This window comes from Mytilus galloprovincialis, chromosome 9 (assembly GCF_965363235.1).
Source record: "Mytilus galloprovincialis chromosome 9, xbMytGall1.hap1.1, whole genome shotgun sequence".
NCBI classification, from domain to species: domain Eukaryota; kingdom Metazoa; phylum Mollusca; class Bivalvia; order Mytilida; family Mytilidae; genus Mytilus; species Mytilus galloprovincialis.
Window position 1 is genome coordinate 44865904 of NC_134846.1, and position 19409 is coordinate 44885312.

A 19409-nucleotide genomic window follows, 5' to 3' on the forward strand; every position below is an offset into this window, starting at 1 on the left:
TCAATACAAACGGTTAAGCTCAGTCACTTGTTAAAATATGTCCAATACCGCTACACATGGATATTTTGTTCACACACAACTTTTGAGTTCCTCACCTTGAGGCACATTAGGGATCTTGATCTTTTAAGGGTCAATAGGTCATATAGTGATTTTAAAATCTTGATGATGAAATATGTATTTAGGATCCCCTTCAAGATATAAATGAATAATGTTCTCATTTCCTATATTTCTATTGTTTATTATAGACAGAGAATATGAAATCATATTTAGTGAAGCATTAAAAATACTATATTATCCCTTTTCTGCTCTTTTATATTGTGTAGAATTTCTTTAGAGTATGATAAATATAATTTTGTTGTATCTTACAGAGTTTAGTGGCCACTTCACAACAGCTTGTGAGCACAGTCTCAGACCAGCTGAACAAAGTCAAAACAGATGTATGTTGAAAAATTTTGTTGTCTATATTTATACAATGCAATGGATTTGATAAAGCAGTAGATGCTTTGTAAGTTAAAAAAAAAAGTCATGCAATTTAAAAATTAGTTCTGCATGTTAATTTGTACTGCCATTACAAATTCTATAAAGGACACTTTTTTATGACTATATAAAAATACAAATTCCTTTTTCTTATTAATTTGATATTTTTTGTCAAAAATGTTTTCACCATGGTTGATGATGAGAGACAGCAGAGAAACCTGGAGGCAAATGAAGAGAGACGATCTGTTTGTTTATATTAGGCAAAATCATGTTCTCACTATACTCAACTGAGAAAAAATATTTGCAGACATAAGCTTTATATGAATTTAATTAAATTAAAAATTTATATTACAAAAAGATCATAACAAAATTTAGGAAATATTCATAATCAACACAATTTACAGAAATATGTTATGTTTATTATTTATGTCATTGTTTTTAGCAGTGTTTTGGGAAATATTCCAATAATGTTATTCATTTCTTTGCTCATTGTCCTGAAGCAAATTTTATGACCAGTAAATGCACAAATGATGTAAATTAATATTGTCTGAAAACTAACTACAATTATTGGAATCAAAATATTGATTGTGTAATAATACAAATGCAAGTTTTATACATTATCATTGATCATCTCAACAAGATTGTTTTTCTCACTTGAGCCAGTAAGGCGAAAGTGAGAAAAGCAATCGAGTTGAGATGAACAATGATAATCTGTTTATCACTATTTTACCTTTAATTTCATTAGCAACCCCACATGTCCCCTTAGTTTCTAGCGATAATTTTCATATCACTTGACTCTGCTGGGAAAGGAAATTATCAGTCAGTAAAGTAAGTTCAAAGGACAATTTTGTAAAATAGCGCTAATATATCTTATCTCACTGAGTTCACAAAGTAAATGCTTTGTATATCGACTTTTGTCCTTTTTGATTACCAGCTTTACCTTTTGAATAAGTTTTTGGACTTTCAAATATCAAGGCCTTATTATTTATTTAGCAAGTAACTTTTCATATTCATTTACAGATAAGATCATATGGAAAATGTGAGCCAGTCTATAAGAATGTACAGAAGTTATCAGATGCTTTTTGTGTTACATTTTTAGATCCTGTGGTAAGTTATACTAATGACAGGAAATTTACTTTAAAGCCAAAGGTACCTTTCACATTTAAGTAATATACACTGCTTACCAATGACAACTTTTGATATTTACCATTGCTATTAATGAATGTAAGAACTTTACCTCGTGGAAGCATTATTTTCTTGTATCAAGGCAACACCATATAGGATGGTGATTAACAGTTTTTGTTCAATTTTGTTTTAAGGGCTGTGTGTCTGCTATCCTGCCCTGAATAGGAAAAGGATAATGCCAGTGGTACATTGTGTCGATAAAAGGACACATTTTTATTTCAAATTTTCAGCAATGACTTTATTTTGCCACTTGTGGTGAAATTGTTACTATTATTTTGGTGTGTAATATATAAAGTCGCATTATTTATTGTTTCAACTGACAAAAGAAATAACAAATTCATAGCGACTTTCACAGATTCGTTTACAAGAAATTCAGTTCTGCATGCACCTTTTAATTACTCATTTTAATAACTTTTAAGGATTTATAACACTTAACATGAATTAGACAATTTGTGCAGATATCAGTTTGATAATCCTATTAAAAACAGCTTTAAAGAAACTCCATCACACCTTCATTTGCAGGACTTGTCATGCACTTGCTATTTTAGAAATCAATCTGAATGATTTTCAAGTTTCACATTTCGAAATATGGAAATTTCTTATAATATTATGGTGTTAGCTGTTGACCCACATCTTCTTTCAAAAGACTCACACATTTTTGTTTTAGAAACATTTATGCAAGTTTCTATTTTTATGTTTGTTTTACAGAATTCTATATGGTTTGGATTAGGCTGGGGACTAGCCTTCTTTATACCAGCTATTATATTTGCCCTTTTGACTGTCAATCTATACCAGAGAGAAGAACCATATGATACAGGTTTCCATAGAACAAGAAAAATGATGAAGGCTAGAGATCAGGAGGAATCTACATTTGATAATCCGTGAGTTTTATGTTAAGAATATACTGCAGGTTTTACAGATCTTTACTGTGTTAAATATTAATTATGTAAATATACATATGAAATTGTTAACAAGGTGTTGATTCCTCCATAAACTTTTGTTTGAAATTATATGTTTTATGCAGAAAATTATGTGTTATGTTTCTGGTCATTCAATGCTGACAATAAACATGTATATTTTACTGATCCTATAGTACTACAGATAAAATTCTATGTATTGCAGGTCTGGCCATTAAAATGCTGACATGAATATTTTCGTAATTGTTTAGGCATGTACTACAAATAAAGTTTTTTTTTTTTTATAATCATTCTGACATGTTAGAGAAACAGATTCTTACATAACTACTTGTGAGTTATCAGATTTATCCAATCTTGCCAAGGTTCGGACTTTGAAATTGATAATTTAAGTATCTCGATTGGATAAATCTGATAATCCACTGGTATCAATGTGAGAATCAATATTTACAATTTTCATTCTTTTCATATCGGTAGTTGGAAAATAGACTTAAAAATGGGTTAAGTGATTCAATCATTATTTTCATGTCCTCTATTCTAATGTTTCTCAACTCATTCAGGGATCTCTTCCAAAGATTCATTCTTTATCTTGATTTTTCCAGTGACATTGACAGATATCAAGGTCAAGGTTATGATGCATATGGTGGACCTGGAGCAGACAACATTCCACTAACAGGGTATGTAATTTAACATGGACTTAGAATGGACATTTTGGGGATTTTTTTGTTTCATTTTTTGCATGAACTTTATTTGATTTACTATTTGCTTAAATTATTCAAATTTATTTTAAGATAGTCTTAAATGCAACTTTTAAAGTTTTGGTTTTTTTTATTTTATATTAAAAAGTAAAATCACAAAAATACTGAACTCTGAGGAAAATTCAAAACAGAAATTCTCTAATCAAATGGCAATATCAAAATCTCAAACAAATGGATAGCAACTCACATTCCTGACTTGGTACAGGCATTTTCTTGTGTAGAAAATGGTGAATTGAACCTGGTTTTAAAGATATCTAAACCTCTCACTTGTACGACATTCACATCAAATTCCATTATGTTGACAACGATGCGTGAACAAGATATATCAAGATATTGAAGGAAAAAAATGAGGAAATTAGGCATAGAATTAAAATATAACACCAACACTGTTATATTTTCAGACAAATATATGTTCCAGATGACTGAGCAGTTTTCTTGATCTAAAGTAATTTATTTGAATTATCATCAACATTGATCAATACTAACGCATCAAAAACTATTATTACAATATATGTGTTCATTATGTTTATTTGCTTCGTTCTGGTGTATTGAAATAGATTGCTTCATTTTTTTTACACTGTTATCTCAACAGAGATTTTATTGTTCAGATCAGTCTGCTTAGACTGCTTGTATATTAACATCTCCATTGAATTTACAAAGATTTGATAAATTTACTGGGTTACGTTTTAATTATATTTTTAAAATGAACGTTACAGAAAGTTACATTAGCCCAAAGTTTTCTTAAAATGACAAAAGTATATGATCAAGTAACTCATACATATGTCCCTCATCATTGACTGGGAAACCAATCATTCATCAAAGATACAGATAAAATGAAAATACCATATTCTACAGTTTGCTTTGAAAACCCTGTAATAATGTACATGTTATCAACTGTATCAATCTGAACACCATCATCACCTGTCAAAATTAATGAATCTCTAGTTCTTTACCATAGCTGATTTACCGTAGATACTCACTTTGAAGTCACTTTCTTTGCTTTAAAATAATAGATACAGGAAGGGTCCCATTGTTAAAGAGAAGTAAATAGGCAATAATTTTCATTATGCTGTAGGAAATTCAGCAATTCTTTATCTTTAATTGAAAAAAGTGTTGCAATCTTTATTTATTGATTACTGAAATGATGAAAAGATATATTTATTTTGGTTCTTTAAACAAATTTTTACATCTGAAACAAGCAGTTACGGTTGAATAAACAATTTAAGATCTGTTGAGATTAATGTGTTTGTGATTGTCATCATAGATGGTTAATGAATGGAATTATAAGTGCAGGTTATTTTCAAAACAATGCCATACCAATAGTAAATAAGATTTTTGGATATCTTATTGAAAGCCATTTTGCTTATATATTAATTAGATTATATTATTTAAATTTGAAAAAAAAATGATTTTTGTGTACAGATATTTAGATATTTTTTATTTTTTAAGAAAATAAATAGGAGGGAAACATTAAATAGCTTTAAAATGAATTTTAAATATATAGTTAATATTTGAAAAAGGTCTGTGAAGCAGTAATTGATTTCAGATTTGAAGTAAAACAAAGAATAAGCAACCGTATTGGCATGGCAGTGTATTGATTATTATAAATGCTTATCAAAAGCAACCTAAGACATGTCCATTTGAATGATACTACTGGAAAATTTCAGCCTTTTGTGATGATTTTTTTCTAATAAAAAAATAAGAAAGAGGAAATCAATTTCTGATTATTGTTTCTATTATGAACTGATGTTTCCAAAAGTTTAACTATAGGAAAAGAAGGTACTGAAAGATAAACCAGTAAGTAGAATTAAATGGACACCGTCTTTGTGGGAAAGCTTTGTAGTTAGAATATCTTAATTTTTGTAGCGTGGGTCAGAATCGTGGCAGAAATCATAGTAGTGGTGGTGGTGGTGGTGTGCCTAATCAAGGTTACTATTCTCCTGAACATCGCGGAGATTATCCAGATCACCGTAATAGTCGTTATCCAGATCACAGACAGAGTAGTGGAGGTTATTCCGATCACAGAAATAGTGGTGGTTACCCCTCCGCACCCCCTCCTTATAATGGACATGGCTATGATGACGATGTTAGAGGTCCTGCTAATAAATATAGAAAACCCCAATATTAAAATATGTAAGTACAGGTATTGTCATAGAAATAGTGGCGGTTACCCCTCCGCACCCCTCCCTATAATGGACATGGCTATGATGACCATGTTAGAGGTCCTGCTAATAAATTTAGAAAACCCCAATTTTAAACTATGTAAGTACATGTATTGTCACAAAATGACAATGCCACATCACAGAATTCTCAAATAGATAATATAGAAAATCCTGAAAATATTTTCCCAGAAAAATAATAATGGCTGCTGCAAGCAAGTGTTGCTTCAGGAATAGTTGAGCCTGTGTGCATAAAACAAAAGCCCTACTAATTAAGTGCTGATTGGTTAATTCAAAATTAACTATGAATCTCATTGGTTAATTAGTATGATCTCGAAAAACAATTAGTAAACGAGAAGCACATGTGACAGTGACTGGAAAACCCCATTGCTGATTGGTTAAAATCCTAGACATGCATGTGTCCCCTAGTAACTACTGACTAGCATTCCAAAACATATTATGTATTAATACTCTATTTAAATAAAATAGTTCCATTTGAATATGTAAGTACAGGTATTGTCATAGAAATAGTGGTGGTTATCCCTCTGCACCCTCGCCATATAATGGACATGGCTATGATGACCATGTTAGAGGTCCTGCTAATAAATTTAGAAAACCCCAATTTTAAACTATGTAAGTACATGTATTGTCACAAAATGACAATGCCACATCACAGAATTCTCAAATAGATAATATAGAAAAACCCAATATAAAAATAGGTAAGTAATATATAATTATATTTATCCTGCAACTAGTTGTGTTTATTTCCTAAATATTGTAACACAGCTATATTTTGTGCATAATTAATTTCATCATGGCTCACTTTTTCCACAATCAGGGGTTCATCAAGGGATGAAAATAAGTTTGAAATTTCTGTTAAATTTAAAATTCTATCAATGTATTAATTTAAGTAACAGTATAAAAACAGTATTAGGTCAATGTCATAAACTGGGGAAGAACCTCACCCATCCCAGTTTCTCAGCCTCATACAAAAAAGTTTATATTTTTCTGACATTGACCTAATATTGTATATGTACTGTCACAAAAAGACAATATTAAATTGCAGTATGTACCAGTAGTAATAAAATAGAATTTAAATGTTAAGTGTAAAGTAAAAAAAATTCTTTTAAATGTTGAAGTAAAAAATTTAACTGTTACCTGAATAGTAAAATAATTATTCTTCTAAGAATTTTATGTATAACAGCTTAAAAGCATTAAAAGTATATGTATGAGCTCACTCGTCTTTATAGTTTTTATGTACAAATGATTTTTAGGTGGTCTTACAATTTCAGTCAATTCGAAGGAAAAGTTTTCCTCCTATTTCATGTTTTCTTCATCTACAGTATAGGCTTGGAGAAAAAAGATATTTCCATTCATGCATGATATTTTCATTCATGCATGATATTTTCATTCATGCAAAACATAATAATTTGAATGAAGAAGGGTTTGGTTTCATTTCTGTATCTTAACATTTTTTGTCATTTTTCACTTATTTTTACTGTGTACATTACTTGTATATTGTATTCTTACATTTAAACACCCCATTACTGTATTCAGTATTCTTTAAATAAATCTGATAAGACAAAGTTTCTATTAACTTAAGAGGTCTTATGAACTTATTATGAATTATCAGGATAGGTCTGTTATATGTTATTTGACAAGGTGCAGCTTTTGTCATCATGGGTTATGGCACTTGTGGTTGTCACACTTTGTCAAGTCTCAACTCCTTCACAATATCTAACAGAATTCCACTAAACTCACATAGATTTTTCTCAAGGGCAAGATATTGTGCATCTGTTATCTGATATTTAAATTTTTGATTTGTGGGATTTTTCGTGGTGTTTCCGTACCAGACATAGATTCTTTTGTTTCTAATTATATTTATGGAAACGACAAGCACACAAGTTTTCCTTAGAATACTCAACTATTTTTATTAGTTTAATACTATATTTCTAACTTAATATTGTCATAATAAGAAAATTGTTAAAATGCTTTTATTCAAAGTTGGATTTTTACAATTGTTTTTTGTTGCCTATGAAAACTTTAATGTATTGATTTTTTTGGTATTAAGAATACACTTCATAGAGTGTATATTACTAAGTATGTTTTTACATAACAAAAAAAATCATAAATTTTTTATACCCCCGCTTTAAAAAAGGGGGGTATACTGTTTTACCTCTGTCTGTCAGTCCGTCCGTCCGTCAGTCCGTCAGTCCGTCAGTCAGTCCGTCCCATGAAACTTTCGTCACATTTTTCTCAGGAACTACACATCCACCCTTTCTGTAATTTGATATCAACATTTATATAAGTCAGCTATACCGTGTGATGCATTTTCAGATTCATCACTCGACAACTTCCTGTTTACCGAACACTTGTATGATTTTACACATGATAGCCAAGTTGAAAATTTTCGTCACATTTTTCTCAGGAACTACAATACAAGGATTTCTGAAATTTGGTTTCAGGATTTATATAAGTCAGCTATACCGTGTGATGCGTTTTCAGATTCATCACTTGACAACTTCCTGTTTATCGAACACTTGTCTGATTTTACACATGATAACCAAGTTAAAAATTTTCGTCACATTTTTCTCAGGAACTACAATACAAGGATTTCTGAAATTTGGTTTCAGGATTTATATAAGTCAGCCATACCGTGTGATGTGTTTTCAGATTCATCACTCGACAACTTCCTGTTTACCGAACACTTGCATATTTTTACACTATTAATATTATCCACTTGCGGCGGGGGTATCATCAGTGAGCAGTAGCTCGCAGTTTCACTTGTTTGTACTTTTCAGATCTATGTATTATTAGTATGAAAGAAAGAGACACAGTTTCTACTAGTTGTATTCCTGTGGAGGGGAACATTTCCAAACTAGTCCATTCCAGTCTTTTGTACAGTGTCCTCAATCATATCATAATTTTCCAGATTATCATCTTATCTAACTATTGTGCTGATAACATCACAAATGTCCCTCTTGAAAATGTTATGCCAAAATAAAAATGTTACATTTAATGGTGCATGTGTATTGGTTGATAATGTTCTTATTATATTTATATTTTTGAAAATGGCATCCATATTTATAGATTTTTATGTGTAAGATGCAATGACCAATTCTTGCCAGACAAACAGTCAAGTCTGGTAATTTTGTTTGTCACATAAGTCCATTCTTTTCGTTTATATAACATTAAATTAAATTCATGTTTCAAATTTTAAAAAAATGATGCATATGTTTTTTTATTACTAAATGGCAAGTTTTTATGATAAAACTTATATACATACATTTTTTTCCAATGAAAAATTCTTTGATTTCTCCCAATTTTGAAAAATTAACTTTTTTTAAATGTTTGCTTCCAGCCAACAATTTTGCTGCATGATATTCCATATGCAGTATCCTCAGCGTAACCTTTCTCGAAAAAATCCAGAGATAGCAATCCGCAAGTGTGAAGGGGAAAATCAAATTGTTAGAGAGAGTCTTTCTTCCTAGAGGGTAGTAAAGGGGGGCTATGAACACAGAAACACATGAAATAAAAAATCTCAAAAACGTTGCACAGAAAATAAAAATTTGGAAAAACAAAGCACGATAAATAAAATGGTAAATATTAAGGAAAAAAGCACTAGAAGTTATAACTCGGCCCTTCTTGGAGATCATGCAGTCATTATTAATCGGCTTCTTTGTTGATTGTGTACAAAGGTGACAATCAGTCAACTTCGGTTTCAAAACACGATCATTAATAAATGCCATATTTTCATAACACTGACCAAGAGTAATATTTTTTTGAGGATAATACGATATGGATACATAAAAAATGATAAAATCTTGCACAAAAGACTTAAGTTTATGATATATGTATGCATTGGTTCAAGAATTGGATTAATGTTATTTTTCACAAATCACTAATTTCATATGACTTTAACAGACAAACAGAACAAACAAAAATGCCAGCCTTCATTGTTTATTTTTATAACTGTAAATTTATTATATGGTAACAATAAACAGATTGTCATATTATATAACTTATATAAACAGATTGTTATGTCTAACTCGAAAAGATTTGATAATAATTGGTCATCAAAAGTGATTAAAAACATGAGGAAAATGTTTTTGGGTGATTTTATGATTGAATCAATGCAAATTGTCATACATATTTTGTAAAAACAATAACGAAATTGTGTGTTAATCATTTAAATATTTTTTTGTAGAAGTGTAATTTTTTTGCTTTTGCTGTTGGTTACATGTTGGGTTATTACTATTTAGGTGTTTAATGCAAGTTATCTAAGAAATTGCTTTGAAAAAAAGACTAATTCTGTTTGAGGTGCAATATATGTTGCATCAATATTGAAAACCTATAGTTTTTTAACAGAGAGGATATAAATTTGTAGTTTTTAAGAGAAAGAATTTTCATTGACAATGACTTTGTTTTTGAGAGAGAGAATTTTTATCGACAATGAATTTGTTTTTGAGAGAAAGAATTTTTTACTAACAATGACTTTGTTTTTGAAGGTATATACAGTTGCATCATATCTTACTAGCTTTATCGAATCTTTTTCGAACCATCAGCCAGGCTTGTCATTCTATATGGCAAAGAACCTTGGTACTATGGAGCTGCATAATAACAAAATATAGTATTGATACAAGAAGATTTATGAGCCATATAATTTGCATAATAAGCATTCCATATCTTTTTCCTGCTCAATTGTTCTCTTTACTTCCAGGTTCTCAGGGATGACTGGTTTATTTGGGGTTCATAATCTTTTTGACAATCAGTTCTTTAAAATTGACATATCATTATGCTGTCCTAAACAAAGAGTAAAATTATAGTTTATGTTTGATCACTGTTGTTAGGAATGGGTCAGTCTTAACGTTTATGTGGTAGATTTATAAAGCTTATTCCAAAAAGTAAAGTTACATGGAAATGAACCATCACTGCACAAGTATAAAAATAAACTTCAATAAATTCAGGAATGTATGATTTTATGAGGGGTTAAAAGCTTTTGTCTCTATTCAATGGTAGTAAATGCTATGCAGAAAATTTCTAATTTTTGTCAAATTTTCTGTAAATAATTGCTTCTTCATGATGTTATTTTATCCTCTTAAAATCATTATTTTTCACTTTAATTATTGAGATCTTATCCAAATATTTAAGGTCTTTAAGGTTTTGCATAATTTTGAACAAATTTCATAAGAGGGGGCAATATTGGCAATTATAACACCTATGAGCTAGAATCAGCTAGAGCATTGAATATAGAGCAGATATTTCTATCTTGACTTATGCAGTGAAAATCATTCCAATACTGCATTTTGCTTTGTTGTTTTTTTATCTAAAAATTGTGATCTCTCCTTGATGTTATGTGATTATCATTGCCTTTCAACAAACAACTCCATCCAGATAAATTCTATGCAGACAAAAATATCATTCCAGAAGAATTGTAAATATTTGTTGTTTTGTACTGCCAAATTTTTTAATGGCAATGCATTGTTAAGAATATTTTAAGCATATCGTGAAATACATATTTTTGTATTGTTCTCAGAATTCCAGAACTATCTGTCATCATATCTTTTATATACGAGATTTATCATAATTTTTTCTTGTCTCTAATAAATTGTTATAATTCAATTATTTTAATTTGTCATCATTCAATTATTTTAATTTGTCATAATTCAATATTTTAATTGTCATAATTCAATTTATTTTTGTATGTAAATAATTGTGTAATTTTTATGTTTCAAGAAATCCAACGCATAATGCCATTACTTTTTTGTGTAATCATGATATAGAATATATTTAATCTTATAAATAATTTTATTATTACCATTATTTATGTATATTTACATTTAGATTTACCTTCTGTTTTCTTAGTTATACATGTATTAGCTTTATTTGGGTTTTAATATTTGCCAAAAGATAGTGTTAAACTTGCAGTGTGCAATATGCAGTTTATTTTTTGATTGAAATTGGCAATATCCAGTTAAAGCCAAAATTAGTATCTTTGACATAGAGGTACAACCAGAACATGATGATTTTTTCAAATGATTCAATTGTCACAAGAATATTTGTGCAATAATTGTTATATTGAATATCAAAACTTTAGAAATAGAAAAGATACTATTTGAAAATCCTCTTCATGTAACAGTTCTTAAATATATTAGTCATGTGCAGTTCTATGGAATTTTTACCTGCAATTGCAGTAATATAGAATGTTGCCTGTGAGTGCAGAACCACATCTTCTGAAAAAATCATTAAAGATTGTCATATTTATTAAGACTCTTTTAGTTAACCTTTTGGAGGTGCTTATACTAGTTTTTATCAATTATTTAGCCATGGAAAAACGTATCATGTAACTTATAGTGGGAAAGAATATGATATAGTAATACTTCACCGGGTTTCATTGTTTAATATTAGGGTGAATATTGTTTTAATTCAATTGTTTATGAAGAACAGTGACGAAGAATTTTTAGTTTTAGTCTTGTGTTTTTTTAAACATAAACAAAATTAACTTTAACTTTAAGATATGATCTACAAAGTTATTTTTATTCTTTTTCTGAGATCATTAGTTCCATTAATTTGAATTATTTCATTATTTCTTAGATTCAGGTTTGTTGGTTTTGTTATAAATGCACAGATTTAGATTGGGAGCTTTTCGTCTAGTTTTCCCTCAGTTTTAGTTTGTAACCCAGATTTGTTTTTTTTTTTCAATTGATTTATGATTTGCCAACAGCAGTATACTACTGTTGTCTTTATTTAGAAAAACATAATCTTCCTCAAAATTTAGTTGACTATATTCTTTGGTATTAACTTGCTGGTTGTGATATGTCCTTCTTTAAACTTGTGATCTCTGTTGCTGCTTTGTACAATGTCAGGAGCTTTATTTAATGTTTGATACGCTTTTGTGATCTTGATATTGTGAAGTTTTTTGTTAAATTTGAAAATTTGTTTGTGACTGATTGTTAAAAGGAGTTTTTGCGTTAATGGATAGTATTTCTGCAAATAAGGCCTATTTTGGGGGGTATAAATGAACATAACCATTTCAAATTTAACATTCACTTAAAAAAATAATAAATTTAAGATAAAATAAATCATGTTAGCTTTATTGTCATAAAATTGTTTATTTTTTGTATAATAATTTTACTAACAATATACATAGATTATTTGACTCAGTTATTTTTAAATGATTCAAGAGAAGTTTTGAATTTATCTTTGATCTTTGCTAAAATCTTTCACAATGTTTTTATGTTTAAAAATTTAAAACTTCACCTCAATATGGTTTCAAATGTTGATTTATCCAAATGACTTCAGTTCAAAAGTCACCAACTTATGATCATGACAAGTGTTCTATAATACAATTTAAATTAGCATACAGATTTACTTTTTATCAAAATGTATATTTTGAATGTGCCTTATGTTTCTATTTACATGTATGTGTAAATGTTTCACAGATTAATAAATGTACTTTTACATGGTAAAATGTTTTGTTATTTGTTAGTCAGAATTCACCAGTAGCTTAATTTAAGAGTTAGGATTCCATTTTCAAATATGTTATAGGTAATCACAAACATTACTTTATATAATGTTGTGTTGCTTCCTAAGAATTCCATAACATATATTGTTGAAAGGGTGTATTTTAAAATACTAATTCAGTGGACACATGTTTACATCAGACTACTAGCAAAAAACATGAGTCTGTCCCAATGGCAGTCAGTTTATCTAAAAAAAAACATTTCACTATTGTTAGAGATAAAAGAAGTCTTCTGCTGCTTTTACCTGGACTGCCTAGGACTGTACTATATGAAAATCCATGTTAACTTTTTAAAAGACTGTCAAAATTAGTTACAGTGACTAACAGTTGATGATAGTCCAAGGTAATGTTTTTCATCTTAAACTGTTTAAAGTGATCAGGAATTCTTATACAGACAAAAAATACCACTTGTATAGATGCTTGCACAGTAACTTTTAGTTGAACAAAGGGCCAGGTGAGGTATTGTTATCACTTGGCTTCGATCATCAACCGAAACATCTAAACATAAGACAATGTGACTGAAATCCTCCAGTTTTTTAAGAAAACTTTTTAATTTATTTTCAACTATTTTGAAACATATAATACACAGAGAGAAAGCTTAGCTGCTTAACTGATATGCAAGATAAAAAAGACTTATTGTAAGAGTGAAAACTTCAACTAACATTGAATCCCCAGTTTTTGCATTTTCAGATATTTTCTTAAAATCTGGCATACTAAATGGAGAACAAAATGTAAAAAAAATATTAGTAACATAAGTTTTGAAAAATAAGCAATCGCAATGGCTTGCAATAAAGACAAAAAAGAATGTCAAGATCTCATGTTTTTTGCCAGTACAGCAATTCAGTTCCCGAGGAGCCTCTTGTATTTGTTTCAAAATGTTGCCTCCCCGTTTCAGAATTTTCCACACAATTTATCTTATCGATTTATTTATCAATAAGAATTTAAGAAGTTCTATAAAATATTCATGAGAAGAAAACACAGATCAGAAATAAATGTCTTCGTGAAATATCGAATATGTTGAGCTTTCAGTGTCCAACGTATTTACTATTATCATCTGTTGATGATCATTGTGCTTTAGTCCAAATCTCCCCCACAATCATTCCGGATAGCCTCTATTATGACATGACCTACCTATTGTATTTATTGTTAACTTGTTCTCGTCCTGAACATGCATGAAATAGAAATATTTGCCACAGGACGTTAAGCAACCAACAATCAATCAATCATGTTTTTCAAGTCATCACAGTGTGAGTTTCCATTGAGTTCTTTTTGTTATCCTTATTCCGACACTGTCAATCTGAACATTTTTGAAAAACGGTTCTGCTCTGAGAAAAACTTGTTCACATGTTATTTAAGACTATAGGAATGAGACTGATTAGGGAGAATGTGTATTCCAAATTTCACAAATATATTTTCACGTGGTCAACTAAAATTAAACTGCACAGCTGTTAAGAAATATAGCCAAACTGCTTTCGGAGAACCACAATCAAGACATCATTGTTAAGATGCAAGTGAAAAAAAAGAGGGTGCAGAAATTTATTTACAAATGTTTTTTTTTCGCTGTCATCTTGAAGATATTATAGTTATACGTTATATTTGATGTAAAACCACTGTTCCAGTTGAGGAGATGATTGGACGTGCACAAACATATCTAAACCCGCCATATTGTATGACACTGTGACCTAAATTTACTGACTTCTATATTTTTTGGTCTCTGGTAGAGAGATGTCTCAATCGCATTCATACCACATCTTTTTTTATAGCACATACTACTTGAACGTGGGCACCCTCAATCTTAATTGTATCCTAAAATGTTTGGTTTAGAAAATGCATTATCTCTCTTATCTGCATTTATAGGCAATTGCTTGATAGTCATATTGAGGTCCTAAACCGACTTCCACTTAAGATCCACTCAGTGATATATTCTATGCATCGGCTACTCATCTTCAATCGTCTTATCATTCATTTCGATTTCCAGAAATGAAAACCGAACGACATTACAGATCTTTCGTCGGCACTAAAACTTAGACTTTTCATTAAATTTCTTGTCTTCTAACTTCTTGACTTCATCATCATTTGTGTGTATAAAAAGGTATTCTTTGCAGTTTCTTTACTGGACGATCTTATTGCTTTTTAATCCTATACACACAAATCGTTGATTTCTTCCTGTAGAACAATTCGCTCATTTTTAGTTCGAAGCCAGACTACAATGTTTCTTCTTTTCTATATTTATGTTTTGGCATTTCAAGTTTGTACAGTTTGTCCGTCTTACTGTATAGTCATGATATTGATGTATGAAACCTTATGTGAAATATAAGGTATAACACTTCCGATATTAGGGAGTAAAACTTGTTATATATATGAGCCGGACAAATACTTTGATATAAATACAAAGAAAGGGATAATAGGAATAACCAAAGCTGTGCAATAGACCACACCAACAGACTACTTGGTATTCTTCCTAGAAAAGACCGCACAAAGACAAATAACAACAAACAACAGTGCGTCGACTACTAGTATGTTTTGATATATTCTATAGATCGGATACGCACCTGCAATCGTTCTATTGTTCAATATCCTGTAATTAAAGCACAGACGCAACCACAGATCTTTCGTCAGCACTAACACAAAGGATAAATAGATAAAGGCTACAGTAGTATACCGAAAAATTAGCACCTCATGTTTGTGGTTTATTATGTTTGCCGCAAGTTTATTGTTTTCTGTTTGGTATTGAATTAATTTAAGGATCCATTTGTTACATCTTGTGATCAATTTATTTGGCAATCGTCAATAGCGGTCATCATGGTTTAAGAACATCAGTTGTTTGACCTGCTAGTCAATGCGTTTTGTTAAAATATGCTTTTTCACCTGTTTTTGTCTTTTGGAGAATGTTGTTTGTGCTGTATTTAGACCCCTCTACAACGAAATTTGTTTTACATGCACACGTATAAAAATTGCGGTTTGTATCCAACTCAATCATAGGTTTGAACGTTGTTTTCAATTTAGACTTGTATATATATAACGCAATCATTGTTTGATAAAGGCAACAGTAGTATACCGCTGTTCAAAACTCATAAATCCATGGACAAAAAACAAAATCGGGATAACAAACTAAAACCGAGGGAAACGCATTAAATATAAGAGGAGAACAACGACATAACACTAAAATGTAACACATATAGACAAAATCCCACGAGAATAACAAATATAACATATATATATAACATCAAAACCAAATACATGAATTTGGGATAGACAAGTACCGTGACACGTCTTATCGCAATGTGAATTTACACTCAAAAATAAGAGAAAACAAACGACACAACGTTATAATGTAATACACACAGAAACGAACTATAATATAACAATGACCATATTCCTGACTTGGTACAGGGCATTTTTAAAGGAAAAAATGGTGGGTTGAACCTGGTTTTGTGGCATGCCAAACCTCGCACTTTTATGGCCATGTGAAATATAACATTAAAATGACAACACAGGACTACAATATAAATAAATTGGAGAACACAATTGACAAAGAATCACACGAACAACAGCCAACAAAAGGCAACAAGTTCAAAATTTTAATACGCCAGAAGTGTATTTTGTCCACACAAGACCTATGTGTGACGCACAGATACAAAAGTTTGAAAGCCGAAACGAGTACAAAGTTGAACAGCATCGAGGACCAAAAGATCAAAAAGGTTGTGCCAAAAACGGCAAGGGTTTTCTGTTAAGTTACCAGAAAATCCCTATAATTTAGAGTAATTTATACTTTTGCAAACAGTAAATTTAATAAAATGAATATTCAAAAGATGTACATGATAAAGCTGAAGTATTAACTAATTACAGGAAACAACTGAAATACATTTACATAACCAGACATTTGAAACACAAAAGTAGACACATCCGAATACGTTTAAACCTCTACGCCAAGTGACGTCCTATTTGAAACTGAAAAATGACGAAAAAATGACGTCATTTGAATTAGTAAAACAGAGCATCAAAAAATGAAAAATGACGTCACATAAGAATGAATAAGATAGAATTAGGATTAATTTAAGATTATATATTTGAACTAAATACTGATATTGCATTTAATAACAAAGCACATTTTAATTCTTATTAATATAAAACTGAGGTAGCAATTAACTATATTATAAAACTATGTCAGGTTTGTTATGAATCTAACTTCAAACGTAAAATATCGTACTGATTACTTTGAACGAAATCAAATCTGATAAATGAAGGCGGTGATTAATTTTCTTTACCATAACACATAAATATAATAGAAAAGACGTCAACACATTTGACAAAATCCGATGAGAATTACAAATATAACATTAAACATTTAAACTAAATACATGAATTTGGGATGGATAAGTACCGTACCACGTCTTATAGTAATGCGAGTTCACACTCGGCAAAACAGTCACAATCGGGAATAAGTCACGTTTGGTAATTAAAAGATTAGACGACATTATGACAAAACACAATCTACCATGTGGTAAAAATGTCCTTAGCTAGTTTGGTCGTAGGCAACGTGAAGATGGGTATCGTGAGCCTAGGAAGGCAGCCTGTCTAGGAGATGGAAAACTCTGATTTCAAATACCGTATGGTGGTGACCGCTAGTCCTACAAGGACAAACACTCCAGACACTTGACAAACAGTAGGGAGATCACTTCGGAAGATAGCTGCCACGCCACAACGGCAAAGAGCATAGGAATACAAACGATAATTTCCAAACCTTGTGTGAAAAAGAAGGAAGACCTTTAGATAGAAGGAGAATGACGTTGGATGGCCAAAACTAATGGAAGCCTCACACCTGGGACGTTTTAACTCTAGTTCTGCAACGAAGGTAGGAACATGGAACGTGCAATCTAAGTATATTCCAGAAGAAGCGAAAACCGTCGAAAATGAAATACAAGCATATAAGATACTTTTACTAGAAATAGCAGAAGCAAGATGGACATTTTCAGGACAGTCAAAGATGTCATTAGAAGAAGTGAGTATAAGCTCTGGACACATGGAGGAGAACGTCCAACATACTGAAGGAGTTGCCATCACGCTATCAAAAGAAGCTCAGAAAAAATGACAACAGTAATTAGATCGAAACCACTCAGTGTCATAATCATCACTGAAAATTTCAAGACCGCACATAAATGAATATCATTAAACATCATTCAATTCTATTTTCCTACAAATGGTTCAGAATACTACATCAAAGAGGAAGTATATCGCATGTTAGAAGAAACTACCAAAAATTATAGCTAAAAAACACTATCTTAATGTAGATCTAAATGCAAAGGTAGGATGTGACACTGGTAATGAAAAAGTGAATGAAAGACCTGGACTGTGAGATATCAGTGAAAATGGTGTGCTCTTTGTCAATCACTGTTAAGATCACAATCTTGTCATTTGTGGATCACTTCCCCATCCCACCCCACGCCAAAGTGTCATCTAGTAACATGGTATCTCCGGAAATGTACACTGAATTTCAAATAGACCGTGTCTGTATCTCGAAGAATTTTAATAGAAATTTAATAAATATCCAAGTTGAAAGAGAAACAAACGCTGCTATAGCCATCACCTTATTATGACAAAAGTAAAACTAAAGTTACAGAAACATTATCGAACAGGTAAGCAATTAAACATATCAATGTTGTCCAACAAAACAAAGAAATCAGAAATCCACTTCTCCACATTGCAGATTGTTACTGAGAAAATAGTTACAATAGATGATATCCGTCAACAGATTAAAGAAGCTTTAGAATTGGTATACGATGATGACTGATATTGGAATTAACTATTTGTGGATTCTTATAAATTCTATATATATCTTTTGGACTATTTTTAATCTCGGTCTATTTCTGAAATTTATTCTTACATACTTTTGATTTTTCAACCCTATATGCTAACATTGCCTATGTAAATTTTAAAATTGTTTGTATACACATTGAACGACAAATTTATGTGACGTATAAAATTTTCTGACGTCAGACACACAAATCAATGAATTTGTTTGTAGATAGATGTTTTTTGTGTTCTGTCAAATTGTTCCTTTAAAATTGTTATACGATGATGACTGATGTACCCATATTTTGACTATTTTATTTATTGTGTCTGTTTAGTTAACGCATCAATGTAAATATAACGAAATTTGATGAGACTGTCATCAAAGTGAGAGGGTTAGCGCTATAAAACCAGGTTTGATCCACCATTTTCTACATTTGAAAATGCCTGTACCAAGTCAGGAATATGACAGTTCTTGTCCATTCGTTTTTTATGCGTTTTGTTATTTGATTTTGCCATGTGATTATGGACTTTCCGAATTGATTTTCCTCCAAGTTCAGTATTTTGTGATTTTACTTTTCACAACATCTTGCGAAACATCAGT

General features: G+C 30.6%; 1 protein-coding gene across 3 annotated transcripts in view; it reads left to right on the forward strand.

The window, feature by feature from the left end:
- LOC143045088 (prominin-1-A-like) overlaps positions 1–8847 on the forward strand; it is a 64092-nt gene extending 55245 nt beyond the window's left edge. Inside the window, exons 21-26 of one of the 3 annotated variants that reach the window (XM_076217390.1) lie at positions 369–437; positions 1498–1584; positions 2371–2543; positions 3179–3253; positions 3736–3779; positions 8295–8433. In XM_076217390.1, coding sequence (XP_076073505.1) covers positions 369–437; positions 1498–1584; positions 2371–2543; positions 3179–3253; positions 3736–3760 — 429 coding nt within the window. In that variant the 3' untranslated portion in view covers positions 3761–3779; positions 8295–8433. Of the gene's footprint in view, positions 1–368; positions 438–1497; positions 1585–2370; positions 2544–3178; positions 3254–3735; positions 3780–5200; positions 5468–8294 lie in introns of all 3 variants that reach the window. The other 2 variants (XM_076217389.1, XM_076217391.1) reach the window with 2 other exon arrangements.
- The last annotated feature ends 10562 nt before the right edge of the window (positions 8848–19409 follow it).